Raw genomic sequence first — 17,288 nt, 5'->3', positions numbered from 1 at the left:
AGATTACGCGTCTACGGCTCTTAACCACTACACCACACTGGCTCTCAACTGAGGGAGCAACTGGGGCAACTGAGAATAAAGAAGCATGTGGGTGGGGAAAACATGGCTTCCAAAAGAACACAAAAGCTTTAGAACAGGGGAACACAAGTTGGGGAAATACCAAAAAGCAAAACATGTTTGTTGTACAGAGAAAGGTGGAAAACTGAAGAAGAGGAGTGAAAATCCCAACACTCCTACTTGCTACAGAAAAAACTGCAACTCAACACACATTCAGCAGCATTTGCTGTGGTGCTGATGGTCAGCAGGCAGTACATATGTGTCTGTTCTTATATATTTGTTTTTTAAAAAAGAAAAGTCTGCTGGTACCTGATTCTGATCTGGAAATGGTCATAACTCTGCCAATAGCAGCAAAATCAGCAACTGCAAACTCTTAGATGAAAACTACAGCATCTTTTATATAATAATGTCTTGATGAAATATGAAAAATCGTAACATTATTAGAACTCACATTTTGTAAAAGAGAGGAGGCTGTGCCTATTAGTAGCTGGATGGAGACATGGTCCTTATTTATTATGGGATGGAATGACACATATTTGGGGAATAAGATTAGATATAATTTAGCTATGTTGTTAAACAGATATGAGTGCTTAAGATAATTATCTATGTAATATTTTTCTTTTTGATGTAGTTTGTTATTATTTGTTTCTTTGTCCTCCTTTTCTTCCTTTAAAATAATAAAGATACCTGGAAGCAGAAATAAAAATGAATTATTTTCTCATAATGAAATGAGAACCTGATTGTATTTGTACGGCACAGATGTCATAAGTCAAATTGCCCTCTGGGGAGGGAGTTGCTTTCTTTGTCTCAGAGTCCCAGCACACCTGTCTCTGCTTTTGAGTAAATGATGCCAACTTGGACCCTGTGGAGGATCCATTGGAAATGGGGCAGAGTTTGAACTTCTGGTTTAAATTCCTATGGCTGATTGAGTTGATCCCATTCCTGTTTCATTTTTCTCTTTGGAATTTTGCAGATTTGCTTCCATTGCTTATGTTCCGATGTTCTAAGGGAGAGAGAGGGTTCTTCAAAATGTTGGGTTTTTTTAAATTAGAGATTGGTTCAGAGAGACAGTTTGAATATCTGAACATTTATTTTTGAGGTTATGAGAAGAGTCAGAATTTATATACTGATGGCTGTGTCAAGGTTTCCTATTTTAATGTATGGGGACTGGGTGGTGAGTAGGGAACTAATGGAAAACAGACTATTAAGTGGATTTCCTTCCATATTCCAATTTAACCTCTGTCATGATATAGACTCTTTTTATGATTTCTACTGTAGTTCTCTATAAATGTTTTTAAAACATGCACATTAGAATTGCACACCCCTCGTTTCAAGTCATAGAAAATGTTTTCCTGCAACTGTAGATACGCTCCAAGAACACCATCTGAGACAAAGACATGAAAGGTTATTGAACCACAAATGGTTTAGGCAACACTTTTTAGCTCAGGGCCCTTTGAAAACCTGGGGTGTGGCTATCAATATAGCAGCAACAACCACCTTTCAACAGCCAGTCATGTAGTTACATGACAGGGTGCCAATTAGAAGGAAATAGCAACACCCCAAAGAAACATTAGGAAGACTTTAGTTTGCATCCAACATTGCTGTTCCACTCATGCAACAGACCTCTACTTCCAAAATGGAATGCCATGTACTCTTCTTCCCCCTGCACCTTCTTGTACACCCTCCAAAGCTGCTCCAGAGTGTTGCAGGACCATCTGGAACTGATTTGGTGGGAATAAGTAAGTCAAGGGAAGACCTTTTGCATGAGTGGAGCTCCGTTTGTGCAGTGTTGGCTACAACTCTTCATGTTTCTACTTAATAATAATACTTTATTCACTCCATCTGACAGACTGAAGGAAGGATAGGAACCTCAAGATCTCTGTGCCTACCTTGAATGGTTTTTACTTGTTTTTTATGCCTTTCAGAACAAACAGAAATATCAACGTATCTGGAATCACACACCATGCTATTTGGCCACAGATGATCAGACAACATATTCAAATCAATTAGCTACTAGTGATATAATTTAAATGATTATGTAAAACCTAAAACTGTAGTTAAAGGCAGATTCTCCCCAAGCATTTGTTCTCTCCCCCGCCCCAATCTGGAAGGCCCTCCAGCCTGTTGGAGCTTCCGTACGACCGAGCTGTAATGGCTACTCCTTTGACTGTATTTTCGGAACCCATCCAGGCTCTCCTCCAACGGTGATTAATGACCTAGGCCTTTGAATGAGACTTCAGGCACACTCTCCATACATGCAGAGTATCAGACAGCAGCAGAACGAGCCAGAAATATGTGCTACATTGCTACTTTATTTCTAACTACGTAGGACAGAAAAGAATATGCATCTGCTTTCTGTGAGAGACAGAAAACAAACTGAACACAAAGAAACAGGAAACCAGTAACATCAACATCTGTCTCCCGTGAGACTTCCAACAGTCTGGAATGTCAATAAAGTCTTGTGACTCCAAGAACTGCACAGTGGCATAACAGAAACCTAACACAGCCATCCAGAGCAGATTATGTGGTTGGTAGTGGATCCATCAGCGCTATAGTTTGCATCCTGTATCTCTAACACAGAGATTATTGTGAAAATGATGTTCAACAACTTCACAGAGTTAGTAGTCATGTTAATTAAATTGGAATATTGATACCTAGAATCCATATCCTTTGAAAGCCTAGGTCTTGTGGGGGGAGGGGGAGGGGGAGGGAAGGGGAGAACTGATTCCTTCATTTCCCAATTGTAAAGTCACCAGAAGCATCTGGCTTATCCACAGAGAAAACATAATACTAGACTAGATGGACCATCACTTTAAACCAGAAGGACTCTTAATAAAAGGAGTGAGCAGCAGAAGATATTGGACGACCTGCAGGTGAGAAATCCCCCCTTCCCTGGGGGGGGGGTGACTAGGGATAATAACCTGCCATATTATCCCTGATAAATTGCACGACTGGTGGGAAAGGTGTCAAATCCATGGAAATCGCACCAGAAGTCTATATTTTGGGACAATGTTAATTTTCATTAATAAACAAAAACAAAAAGCAAGAGGAGAAGACTGAAGAAGCAGCTACAGCTCGTTAGACAGGAGTTTGTGGTGATACTGACCCTTTAACTCTAGTTATAGCATTCCCAAACTGGCCATTTTTTAACTGACTGCAGAATGCTTATGGGAAGCAAGCAACAAGTGCCATTTACTCATCACCAAGAGAAGATCCAAAGAGAATTCAAGTTTCTTGCCTCTGTGTATACATGAAAATCTTGAAATAATTACTATATTTAGTGTTATTGGTGCACCTATATAATTATATGACTTATTGAGTGCTGGAGATTGCTGTTGTGCCGAGATCCTTGTTTGAGGTTTCCTATAGGCATTTGGTTGCCCACTGTAAAAAGATGGTACTTGACTCAAACAAGCCCCTGACCTGATCCAGCTTCTGATCTGCTTCCGACCTTAATCTAAATAGAAATCTATGTCACCATAGTGGGGAAGACAGCTTATTCTCCTGTCCACATGCTATGCATTGATGGGGCATGATGTCAAGACTCCTGCTGTTTTCTTCTTAATCTTTAAACTGGACTTGGCCCAGGCAGCTTTTCAAACAGAGGAGTGCCCATATGCCCTCTGGAAAGTAAGGCATATGGGCACTCTAGTGCCTAGCTGAGTCACAATGGAAGTGAGTGGTGCAAATATGGTCCTGCTGAGGGATGGGTGAAGACACTGTCACGCCAAGCATAACATGTGAATGAGCCACCACACATGAAAGTTCTGCCTGGGGAGGTGGGAAACCATGCTATCTCGGTGTTTCTCTTTTTTTATTATTAGATTTTTTTACAAATTTCTCTTTTACAAATTATTCAAACATAACCATATTCGCCAATTTACAAATTTTTGACTTCCACCAGCTCCTCCCACAATCCTCATATTTTATATTTATTACGCATTTCCTTTATAATATATTGCTAGTTAATAATATCCTTTCATCTCGTTTTCTTTTACAATACCCTTTCTCATCACAAAGCCTCTTTAAAACCGACTAGCGTTGTCTGTTCATCACAGATATTTTCCAGATAAATCGTAAACTTTCTCCAGTCCTCAGTGAACTTGTGATCTTTCTGGTATCTAATTTTCCCAGTCATTTAATCTAATTCTGCAAAGTCCATAAGTTTCATTCTCCACTCTTCCACTGTCGGTAATTCCTCTTGTTTCCATTTTTGGGCCATTAAAATTCTTGCCGCAGTCACTGCATATTGAAAAAGTTTGTAATCACTTCTGTTAATTTCTCTTCCTGTAATTCCTAACAAAAAAGCTTCTGGTTTCTTTACAAATGTATATTTAAACATCTTTTTCAACTCGTTATATATCATTTCCCAGAAGCCCTTCACCATCCTACACTCCCACCACATATGGAAAAAAGACCCTTCCTTTTCTTTACATTTCCAACACTTGTTACATGTTTTGAACATTTTTGCAAGTTTAATCGGGGTGATATACCATCTATATACCATTTTCATAATGTTTTCCTTTATCGTCATACATGCAGTGAATTTCATATTTTCATTCCATACTTTTTCCCAGTCTGCTAATTGTATATTGTAACTGAAATCCCTGGCCCAATGTATCATAACCGATTTAATCTCTTCGTCCTTTGTTTGCCATTCCAGTAACATTTTGTACATTTTTGACATTATTTTACAGTCATTATTTATTATCTCTGTTTGAAATCTGGACTCTCTTTCAATATATCCCCTCTCTTTAAGATCCTTTTTAAACATTTCATTTATTTGAAGATAATGCAACCAATCAAATACATAATCTTTAACTTGTTCATATGGCTTCATTTTCCATTTCCCCATAAGTGATCCAGTGCCCTCTCATATTTGTTTTCTTTACACTCATAATCTCCAGTGGGGACAACCAATGTGGTACTTTAGGTTCCAAAATGTTTTGATACCTATCCCATATTTCTTTTAGGGAACCCCTAAAAATATGATTCTCAAAACCTTTGTGGACTTTCTTCTTCCCCAACCATAAATAGGCGTGCCAACAAAATCTGTTATCAAAACCTTCAAGGTCTAACAACCTATTGTTTTTTAATGTTATCCAGTCCTTTAACCAACAGAGACAAGATGTTTCATAATATAATTTCAAATCTGGCAGGGCGAAACCACCTCTTTCCTTCGCATCAGTTAATAGCTTAAATTGTATTCTTGGCTTTTTGCCCTGCCAGATATATCTTGATATCATTCTTTGCCACTCTCTGAATATCTTTGTCCCCCTTAATTATTGGAATCATTTGAAATAAGAATAACATCTTTGGAAGCACACTCATTTTGATCGTTGAAATTCTGCCCCAAAAGGATAGTTTCATCCTACCCCAAACTTCAAGGTCTTTCTTAATGCCATCCCAAATCGTTAAATAGTTGTTTTGATATAAATCAATATTCTTTGGGGTTAACCATATTCCTAAATATTTTACCTTCTTGGCCAGCTCCATCTCTGTTTCCTTTTGCAATTCTTCTATTAAACTCTGATCCATATCTCGGTGTTTCTCAAATGAATCTTCCTAGGCTTCATATGCTCAGCTGTCAACTATCAAGTGTGCCCTAAATGATTACACTATGCCAGCAGGCCTGAATGAGTCCAAAGGCTTAAAACTTGCTTTTTAAAAGACTTCCTATGAAAAATGCTTGCAGTACTGGAGAAAGCTACTATGTCTGGTACAGTGGTACCTTGGTTCTCAAACTTAATCCATTCCATAAGTCCGTTCCAAAACCAAAGCATTCTAAAACCAAGGCACACTTTCCCATAGAAAGCAATGCAAAATGGATTAACCGATTCCAGACTTTTAAAAACAACCCCCAAAACAGCAATTTAATGTGAATTTCACTATCTAACGAGACCATTGATCCAGAAAATGAAAGCAATAAACAATGTACTGCGGTGACACAATCAATCAGTAGCTGAACTGAGTTCCACTCAGTCACAAAAACAAAACAAAAAAGAGCTGCAAAAAAAAGAGAAAGCAAAATAGATAGCAGAAACAGACAGACCTCGGCGTAACACTCAAATTGGAAGTGTGACACTCAAAAAGGAGCATGTTCGGTTTCTGAAAAAGGTTCTCACACCGGAACACTTACTTCCAGGTCTGCAGTTTTTGCGTTCCAAGTTGTTTGAGTACCGTGGCATTTGAGAACCAAGGTACCACTGTAAATGTATGTTTCTGCATCTTCACATAGGAACCCACAAGGTCTTTTCCTTAAGCAAACAAAGGAAGCAGCGTTGCAGGGCAGGCTAGATATCGGGAATCTTGTTTTAAGACACATAAATGGAGGGATGGTTTCTTTCACGTTCTCTTTATGTTGCAAGAACAGCATCTCCCAGCTAAAGATGTAATAAACGAGTTACAAAGTATCACTCATAAGGGCCACAGCTCCATCTTGTGGCATCAGATTGCATCAACTTGCTTGAAGTGACAGATAGGTAGCCGTGTTGGTCTGCCATAGTCAAAACAAAAAAAATTCCTTCCAGTAGCACCTTAAAGACCAACTAAGTTAGTTCTTGGTATGAGCTTTCGTGTGCGTGCACACTTCTTCAGATACGTATCTGAAGAAGTGTGCATGCACACAAAAGCTCATACCAAGAACTAACTTAGTTGGTCTTTAAGGTGCTACTGGAAGGAATTTGTTTTGTTTTGCTTGAAGTGGTAACTCATTCCAGAAATGAATCCAAACTAAAGCAGAAGCCAGCAGCAATCGAAATTGGAGACAGAACTGTTAGAACCCAAAACTAAGAACTTGTCAAAAATGTATAACTTGCTGTTGGATTGGAATACACAGGATGAAACAGTTAAATCAGCTATGATCAAGTGGGCACAAGATATTGGTCATAATATTATGTTTGAAGACTGGGAACGGTTATGGACCACCGGTATAAAATTTACGGCATGTAATGCCTTAAAAGAAAATATTATGAAAATGATTTATAGGTGGTACATGACCCCAGTCAAGCTTGCAAAAATATACCACTTGTCTGACAATAAATGTTGGAAATGTAAAGAGATTGAAGGTACTTTTTTTCACCTTTGGTGGACGTGCCCAAGGATTAAGGCTTTCTGGGAGAAGATTTATAATGAAATGAAAAAGGTATTTAAATATACCTTCTTAAAGAAACCAGAGGCCTTTCTCCTGGGCATGGTCGGCCAATTGGTGTCAAAGAAGGATAGGACTTTTTTATGTATGCTACAACAGCAGCAATAATACTTAGCACAAAGTATTGGAAGACAGAATAACTACCCACCGTGGAAGAATGGCAGATGAAAGTTATAGACTATATGGGACTGGCAGAGATGACTGGCAGAATCCGAGACCAGGGGAAAGAGGCAGCGGAAGAAGATTGGAAGAAATTTAAAGATTATCTTAAGAAACATTGTAAAATTATTGAATGTTAAGATGATGCTGATTCTGAAATTAAGGGGTTGCTAGCTGTAATTATTATGTAATATGAAAAGAAATTTTAAGAAACTTAATTAAAATTAAGGGAAGGATTTGTTGAAGATAATTAGAGAATGGAATGCAGTAAGGAGAGGTATGAGGAGGTCGGGAAAGTTATTTTCATGAATATAAGGGAATGAAGCTATACATGTGATTTTTGTTTGTTGTTTCGATTTTTTCTTTCTTTTTTATATGTATTTTTGATTTTACTTGTTGTGTCTTTTTTGTGTGATTTTTGTGTTTTATAAAACTTGTGAAAATGCTAATAAATATCTTATTTTAAAAAAAAAACAGAAGCTAGAAGCACTCTTGAGATTCAAAAGGCAACAGGAATTTCCCTGCCTAGGATCTTCCTAATTACGGATTTTGCACATACTGTATAGTTACAATTAAAGCTGTGAGGGGCTTATCCTCACCACCTCAAAATTCACCTTGCAGGTTGCCCGTTTCACTTTTTGCCTAAAAGGTAGGAATGGTAGTCCATTTTTGCACTTTCTAGACTGGAGAACTTGAAACACATAACATTTCTGTTCTTTCAGAATTTAGTTTTAAAAAATTGATCCACATCCAGCCTGTCACTGCCTCCAAGCACTGGTCTAACACCTCAATGTCTTCTTGTCTCATATTGGATCGTATTGGGAGCTTTATCTACAGCCCCTTTGCTACTGATCCCCAGCATGGAATCCACCTTTTTCACAGCAGCCACAACATCTTTATCAAGCTCTCTATTCTGACCCCATGATCTCATTCCTGGTCCATCGCTGCAAGTACAAACCCCATGAGCATATACATGTGAAATTAAGATTTTATCTGCCCCAGTGTGTATCAGCTTACATTTGCTTGGGTTGAATTGCATTTGCCATTTTACTGTCATTTTGGAGAGATCCTTTTGAATCCATTTATTCCTACTTCCTGTTTCTTAACAGTTGCTAATCCACAAGAGGACCTCTCCTCCTATCCTGTGACTGCTGAGCTTTCTTGGAAGTCTTGGGAGTACAATGCTGTACTCACCAAGTCAGAAGATGAATTGCAATGGGAATTGAAAAGTGTGCATAGATTCAAGGAAAGAGTTTCATAAGATAAACGGTTAGAATAAGTTAAACAGTACACCCCAGAGTAAAATGGGAATGAGGGAATGAGTAAAATGAGGAGGAACTGAGAAGGGGTCAAGTAGATCTGTAAGGTGGTGTTTCTAGCACTGAAGAGAATAAAGATGAGGCATTGGGAGGAAAGATGAGGAATATAGGTTGGAGGAAGGTTCTCGGGAACAATTGTGCTTGTGGTAAATGGCTGGGGGGGGGGTTAAAGGAGGGGCTATAGAAGAGAAGGAGGGTGGGAGTGGATGTCACTTTAGGCCCCTGCAGTGGCAATCTTAACTTAAACCGACTGTGGCAGCACTGCAGAAAAATGATGTGCCCCTTTTGTCCTCCTTATAGCTTCCATGCTTCTCTTTGAAGTTATGGTGAGTGGAAACTTCAGCCCTGGTCCACCGAGGACAACATTCTAATACATGGTCAAATCTTGCATTCCAACAACTAGGGACTAACATCAGTGCAATTTTTTTAAAAAAAAAATCATTTCCAAGTAGATGGTGTTTAGTCCCAAGGTGCCGATTTTTAAGTAAGCGTGACACATCGCATTGCTTTCAAGACAAAGGTTTATTGCTTTGGAGCACTCTGAATGAGAGCTGGTCTTCCTAACTCTGTTATGGAGAGTGGGGTAGTATCCAACTTGGTCATGTTCATTAATATCAATGAGTCTACTGTGAGGAAAACCTAGTTGACTACTACCCAATATCTTGTTTCTAAAAAGCTTCCTAAAAGCAGTTTTCATGTTACCACAGATGTTAGCAAGGTTTTAACAACCCCACTCTCCATGACAGAATTTGGGAAGATCAGATTTACTTTCAGATTTACATTATTATGTAAGTTTAATGACCTAAAGGCTTTTCCCTTCGTCAGGACTTCTGTGATGAGAATGCAACTTAAGTTGCATCTCAATACCCCCATTAAAGATGTATGGATTTAAATACTTCAGAGGAGGGCAAACATTTAATTCCCTGAGGGATTACTAAACTGCACATAGACATCCTAGCGATTGTTATTTTTATACAGAATGGTTTTCATGGATAACAAAGGAACATAGAGCATTTCTGTTTTCCATCTTTTCTGCAAGTCAGTTACATTTGGTATGAGACACGTAGGCATTGTGAGTTGAAGGGGAGAGAGAGAGGTGGGGGAGAGAAGGGGAAGGTGGGGAATGCTTTCCAGGGTGTATTTTATTAAGAAATATGGGAGTGACATATCCCAACAGAGGCTCCTCTGTCATTAGTGCTTATCTCCCCTTTTCTCTATCCAAAGTGAATAATTAGAGATAAGAAAAACTAAGGAATACAACTGCTAACTAAGGGAGGATTCCAATCTAGAGAGAAACTTATCAAATTAATGTTTACAGCTCAGTGGCGGAGAGCAAAAGAGAGAGAGATTAGACCAGAAACTGCTGAGGGAGCTAAGAAAAGGCAGCACTCTATCCCAGAGCAGATAGATCCCAAGGCTGGGAAGCAACTGGAATTGGACCAGTTCCTCATCGGAAAGGAGTTGGACATCACCACAAGTACTTTTTCTACCCTCAATAGTCATGCTGTGCTAGAACAAGAATCTGCTACACAACATGATGAAGCAAAAGCAACAAGGAATCTTAGCCGCTCCTAAAACAACGGAGGAACACCCATGGTCACTGACAGAATTACAAAAGGCAAGGATACTAAGCAAATCTTTCTTATAACTGAGACTGTGATGAACCTGTATGAGAAATGGAATCTTAAGAAACCTTTAGTTCTTTTCATCAACACACATTGACAGTGATGGGTTCTGAAGGAATATTTCACATTCACTTATAAGTCTGCATTAAATCCATTATCTCTATGTACATGCGCTGTGGGGCATCATAGCCTATGACAAAATCCAGATGTTCCCATTCAGGAATATCCTTGTGGTAAACTAAGTTTGGGATCTGAGGCAGTAAGAGGGCCATGTCCTTTGAGTCTGCAACCCAGTCGTTTCCACCACTCCAGACAGCTGTTGGAAGAGTCATCCGTTGTATGTTGTGGAAAGGTGGTGTTGACTTAAAGAGAGGAGATAAAAAAAGTTTTAAAACAGTCTGCAAATACTTCCTGATCAAAACACACACACACACACACACTTGCAAAACACACACATATCTAAGTTGAGGGTTGAACGATTAATGTGCGTAACAACTGGGCATTCATCAGAAGTTGTGCAAGAAAGTGCACATAATCCATCCATGAAGAGCAAATTGTGCAGATTGCCTGGTCAATTTACATCTCAGGGTTGTTGTTCCAGCCTCATGCTGGGGGGGTGGGGAGCCCTGCAGTGTAGGGGGTTTGACTCAATGACCTCTGTGATCCTTCCCAACTCTGTTATGTGATGATTCTATGATTTTTTGAGTACCTAAACTTTGTTCTTATCCTTTCTGTTACTAAGCAACTGAGCTTGTTTGTTTGTTTGTTTTCAATGGCAAGTGGCCGAGACCCTGGGCTGCAGGCCGCTCTGCCTGGCTGTAAATCAGGACTGATTGTCTGGATTTACTGATTGTTCCGAAAGAATGAGATGATTTTCATGTAGCATTAAGCCCAACTATGACTGAGCATGAATGTGCACTCTGCCTAAGAGGAGAGCACAGACACTTTGACCCTTCTCTGGTCTCACTACTGCTGCTTTAGCATTAAGGAGAAAGCCAGGTTCATGCTTTGTCTCACTCCAAACAAACCACAAGATGGAACCAAAGTTTGTTCTCGTATTTACAACTCATGCAGTGTCTTGAGAAAGACAAGCCACATGCCTGGGTTGAGCAACTTGCTAAACCAAACTACGGATTAGTGTGCAGAAGAGCAGCAGCAGGAGAGTCAAGGGAAGTGCAAAGTGGCCAGGCTCTCCTCTCAGGAAGCTCTTCCACACCAGCATTCATGGCAAGCTTTGATTTGGCTTAGAGTTACCTACAAACCAGCTCAGTGTCTTTGACTCATTATTCCCAAGAGTCATCATTATTCCCAACAGTGATTCTTCCTACTGCACCAGTTTTGTTAGCACTGAAGAAACATGATTGCAGTTTCAAGACAGACTCTTCTGGCAAATTTCAAGTATGGCTGTTAGAACCAGACTTATATCTTAGTTAGCTAATGTATAGAGGGATAAATTTGAAAGAAAGAATGGAAGCAATCCTCATGGGTGTGATGTATTGCTTTATAGAAAAATGATCTTCATTATATGACAGGGGAGTGAAGATAGGCACCTGGCATATGGCAGATTTGTCAACAAATTTACATCCCCATATTACATCTGAGATATATTTTTTGGATATAGAAATTAGATATTCTCAAGGGAATCTGGAGACCATTACCTATAGTGAATGTGCATCAAATTTAAGAGATATTTTGGCATATCCTAAAGTAAATCCAAAACCTCTTTAACCCCCTAGATATTATCAAGCTGGGCCAAATAATTCCCATGTGGGAGTTGTAATGGTGGTAAAAGGTATTCCTTGAGCAATCCTATTTTAATCAAATTCACCACCTTAATGAAGCATATAACCACAATACTCAAGGGAGTGATTAATGAAGATAATGCCCTGACACATTGGCATGACCACAAGAAAGATTAAGATCTGGACAGGGGAATGCAAAAGTTGCATAAGGACCAAAAAACTCAATGTGTCATTGCTTAAACATTGTAGAGAGGAGCAGCGTGATGCTAAATCTAAAGTATTGGTGCTTTGAGAACATACATGGTTCAGAGAAACAATTATAGACAAAATTTAAAAGGAAGGAAATAAGAGGGATCCATATTCAGGTAGGTAGCCGTGTTGGTCAGACACAGTCAAAATATATAAAAAAAAAATAAAAAATTGTCCAGTAGCACCTTAGAGACCAACTATATTTGTTCTTGGTATAGGCTTTCGTGTGCATGCACACTTCTTCAGATACACAGTGTGCATGCACAAGAAAGCTTATACCAAGAATAAACTTAGTTTGTCTCTAAGGTGCTACTGGACAATATATATTGAGAGGAATCTATAGATTAAGAACAGTAGCACCTGGTGGACTTAAGGAGAACATAAAATGGGTGACTGTTATTACAACAAGTTGAAGATGTACTTTTATTGGAAATTATGCCACATTTCTTGCCATTCCAGTTGTTATTATTATTGTCACTGTATTGACACAATGCATGGAATGTTTATGAAATGGAGCTAGATGTTAGAATTTTTCAGCTCTGGCCCATCTGGAGCTGATACGGCTCATCTTGGATCGATCACAGCAGAGTATACATCCAGGGTCCACAACGAAAGGATGAGGCAGGTATGGTGCTACATTGCTAAAAGCTTTATTCCTAAGCTATGCAGAGAGCATACAAATATAGATCTTGTCTCTGTGAGAAGCAGAGAGCAACTCCAACAAAGAACGACAGAACAAAGAAAACAGGAAACCAGTGTACGTCACATCCCGTCTCCCTTTCCCGTGGGAACCCAACAGTATCTGGACTGTAGAATGAAAACATAGTCCCATGACTTGCAGCTGCTGCTCAGTGAAGAGGGAAACAGAAACCTGATTATCCATGCAATGGCTATTGTTTGTAAAGTAATAGCAGATCCTCTTACGTGAGTTCATTGAAACTACCCATGACCACTGCACTGTCAAATGTTATTTTGGCAAGTTTTTCAATTTGTTTGTGTTTTTGTTTGTTTATTTGCATATGTTCCTATTTTTGAGATATGGTTCCATGTTGTATGCCTTGCTTTAACAGATGGTTGCCATTAATTTATTTATTTTGTACAAAGCTGTATGAACTGAACATATTGGCTTTTGACTTCACATAAACAAAGGTGCTATTTAGATCTGATTTGGTGAGCATACTATGACAAAAGTCAGGTGTCCATCCCTCCCACTGCCGAGTGGTGGCAAGAGCCCATGGGGTCCCAGGCACCCATACAGGGTTTGTGTCCCTTTGGAGAATAGAAGACATGGCAGACACTTTGTGGCTTTAAGAAATATTCTTTGGATTTACGAAAACAAATAAGTAAATATATTTATGGGCACAACAACCGTTTAAATTTGTGTATGTAGAACCTGGTGATAAACTTCATCTAAGTCTGTTACCCTTGACTTTTTAATTTTACCTTGGAACTTCATATTATCCACCATGTGTTTTATGAGCAGCAGCCTTTGCCACGAGTACCTGTGGCCAAGCCTTACCAGTATCTACCCTCATATAAACACCTACAGAGAGAAATACTCAATTTGTGAGAAATTCTTACTTGGTTGTGGTGAAGCATGTTTGCTTCCTTGCTTCCCCAGTCAAAGCCTTTGAACTTCCCAGCCTTCACAATCTGAAAAAGAGGAGTGTCATACTTTGAAAAACCAAATGGGCAAAGCAGGTGATATAGAAGTGTGCTATATGAATAGACCATGGCACCGGCATAAACAGGGATGTTGACTGTGTCAAAAACCATGCTATGATTAAGGCTATGCAATAATGGCTAACTTCATCTTTAGTGAGAACAAAAGTTAACGTAAACATACAAAAAAAGGTACACAAAGCTATTTGAAAGCAGTAGACCTGTTTTTTAGTACTGCTCAACCTTCTACGCCTCCTCAGTTTATCTGATATCTCGAGAATGTTTGACCCGTGTCCTACTAGAAATGAAGTGTTACTAAAGTGAATCAGGAAGAGGTTTGCATTGGAATCTGGAAGGAGCACCTTGCAAGGAGCTTTGACATCCTTGACATCCATTAGGATGCTTTGACATCCATTAGATAATTGACACTTTGGAGGCCCCACCCTGTTGATGACCTTTGCCTGTGAAACTGATCCTGATAAGAATCGGGCCTGTGGAGCAAAAAAAAGGTTCCCCAGAATTGATCCAAAATATAGAGCAGGTTCAAGGGAAGCAGTGGCTGGGAAGAAACAACTCGATTGTGGGATATATGAGCCTCAAATAACCAGCCTGTTTAACCCTAGTTAATTCATGAAGGGTTTAAGACAGTCCAGCCAGGCTTAACTAACTAACTGAACTGACACAACTCAGTAAAATACCACAGAAATTTAGTATTTTGTCCATCTACATGCAGAGGGACTATTTTGACAATAAAAACAAATCCATTGGGGATATTATTTTATCTGTAGCTTTTGAAATACTCCTGTTTGGAAACATTTAAACACAATAAAACTCTCTCAGCTTTAAATCCTTTCTCATAAAAACAAAACATATTTCTGGAGTCTGTAAAAAGAGAGTCTGAGTTATTAAAAAAAATTCTTTCAATCATATTTATTAATTTCATTCTTAAAAGTCTTTGTAAAAGCCTGTTCTGATTGCCCATTCTTCAATCAATACGAAAACCTTTTTTTAAAAGAGAAAAGAGGATGTCGGTGCCACCTGAGTCCAGTGAAGCATGTTCTGGATAGATGTCCCAGCTGGGAAGTGTGATAAATAAACATCGATTCGACTCTGTAAGAAAGTGCAAAGTGATTAGCTGAATTTATCACAAATTGCAACAGCCACTTCCCTTCCATTTGGTTTGTTTGCACAAAAGCAGTGCACCAGAGCTCAACATCGGGATATCACACAGGAATCCAAGTTTACATAGTAACACTTTCCATGGGGCAAGCACAGCACACCGCCCAGGGGGGCACAATACTTGCCTTGTCTCAGGCAGTGGCAAACCATGCTATGTCACTGCTCCTTGTGCAGGAGACACCATGGCACCCACACAGGCTTTTACTAGGGTCCCAGACTCTGAGCTCTCCTTTAAATAATAAATCTCTATCCCTCATAGACGCAAAATGATGAGGCAAAATGTGCCGTTATCTTCTGTGTTTTGTCTAAGTGTAATTAAGTTATGGATGGCACAAGTAGCAATCACTTCAGAGAAGCCTCCATACACCTACCTTTTTTTTAGAGCACACTCCTACTAAGTAATCAGAAATCTTACCATATTGAAGTTTAGCATATTAAAGCCATTAAACAGGAATATAAGAGTGCCACAAAGATAATCCATTGGGAAACGGTTACACAAGGAAGTAGCACACCATTTCATTGTTCTGTCTTGAGCTAAAAACTGCTTAGTTCCAAACATTTTCTGCCAAAACAAAAACATAAGTACACACACCATTTTGTTAATCAATTCTCTTTTTTCCTATGGATACTTCTAACCAGTAGCAACAAAATATTACCAAAAAAACTGTTATAAGAATCTTCCGCTCAGACATTTAGGATAGAATACCCATTCAAATCCCACAAGCACTGTCAGACAGAATGACCCTCTGGACCTTCCAAGTGTCCCTGTTTTCCAGAGGTTATCCCAGATTTACAGAAGCAATCCTGGTTTCTGATTTGATCCCAGAAAGTTCCCTATTTTCACCAGAAAAATGATGAAGGATATGGAGTTTTGCAGCCCCCAAGACAAGGAGATAAGTCACTATACAACCTTCAGAAGAAATCTGAAGGCAGCCCGGTATAGGGAAGTTTTTAAATGTTTAATGTTTTGTTATGTTGTCGTATATGTTGGAAGCCACCCTGAGTGGCTGAGGCAACCGAGTCAGATGTGTGGGGTATAAATAAAATAAAATAAAATAAAATAAAATAAAATAAAATAAAATAAAATAAAATAAAATAAAATAAAATAAAATAAAAAGATGTCCCTATTTTCTATAGGAGAAATGTTGGAGGTTATGATCCTCTACAATATTTAAGACACAGACATTGTAATTAGAGCCATCTAAGAGATGTGATGCAGTTCAGGTGCATCTTGCCATGTACACAATGTGCAGCTGGAGTCCTTCTAAAGTGGTTCAGGAACAAGCTAGATGGTAATGGTTCCCACAACAGGAACACTAGTTCAGTAGGAGCCCAAATATGCAAAAGACATGAGTTATGCAAACATTTTGCCAAATGTCCATTTTTGCCAAATGTCTAGTAGCTAAATAGATGTGCTTGAAATCATTTAATTCTCCAGTCATTTCAGGGAAAGTGCCTTACTGCTCTATTGTATGCCTAGTGACTTAATTTAGTGTCATGTCTCCTGACTTCATCTCCAGGCGGAGAAGATGAGAAGTAGCTATTCCTCAAATCTGAAAAGGAAGTGTAGCATAGCAGCCAAGCGTGACTAGAACATGGCGGGAAAACTGACCATGCTCCAATGTTGTTTTATGGATTTATAGAGCTAAAAGCAGCAGGGCGGAAGACATAGACAACACAGGAGACCCAAGTAAACAGCCTCCAACATGATCAGCGAGTGTTTGGAACAGGTTCGTACAGGTGTTTGGAACAGGTTCGTACAGTGTGTGCAGAAACAGAGAAAAGATTATAAGCGAGACTTCCCAGAATGCCAGAGAAAAGAAGCAAGACTTCCCATAGCAAGACTTCCCATAAGGCCACAGTTATGTGCAGAAAGAGAACGAAGCAATGCTTCCCTTCATCTCTGATCCCTAAAAATGGGTGCATGTGCCTGTAAATATGATCAGCATGGCTCTTTTCCCCTACAGCTATTCATTGTTAATAAGGAATTAAGTCCGCAACTTTAAAGAAATACAGAAATAAAGGTGGAAAGGGGACAGGAGCACAGGCTTACTGTACTGTAAATAAAGCAATACTGTTATAAATACATTCCCATGTAACTGTTCAGAATTATTGCTTTAACGGCAACTGAGTTACCCAAAGGTGT

At 39.1% G+C, this 17,288-nt stretch overlaps 1 protein-coding gene across 1 annotated transcript in view; it reads right to left on the bottom strand.

The window, feature by feature from the left end:
• Window positions 1–9,932: 9,932 nt before the first annotated feature.
• The window catches only part of LOC309370640 (putative lysosomal acid lipase/cholesteryl ester hydrolase), a 119,270-nt gene continuing 111,914 nt past the window's right edge, over window positions 9,933–17,288 (bottom strand). The window contains exons 13-16 of the mRNA XM_081912553.1: window positions 15,558–15,704; window positions 15,002–15,073; window positions 13,883–13,954; window positions 9,933–10,672 (exon numbers count right to left, since the gene is read on the bottom strand). Of these exons, the coding sequence (XP_081768679.1) occupies window positions 10,439–10,672; window positions 13,883–13,954; window positions 15,002–15,073; window positions 15,558–15,704 (525 nt within the window). The 3' untranslated portion in view covers window positions 9,933–10,438. The remainder of the gene's footprint in view (window positions 10,673–13,882; window positions 13,955–15,001; window positions 15,074–15,557; window positions 15,705–17,288) is intronic.

Source organism: Podarcis melisellensis (genome assembly GCF_964234715.1).
Source record: "Podarcis melisellensis genome assembly, chromosome: 5".
Taxonomy (NCBI): Eukaryota; Metazoa; Chordata; class Lepidosauria; order Squamata; family Lacertidae; genus Podarcis; species Podarcis melisellensis.
Note: the sequence above shows the minus strand (reverse complement) of the source record. Positions and strands in the feature narration are given on the sequence as shown.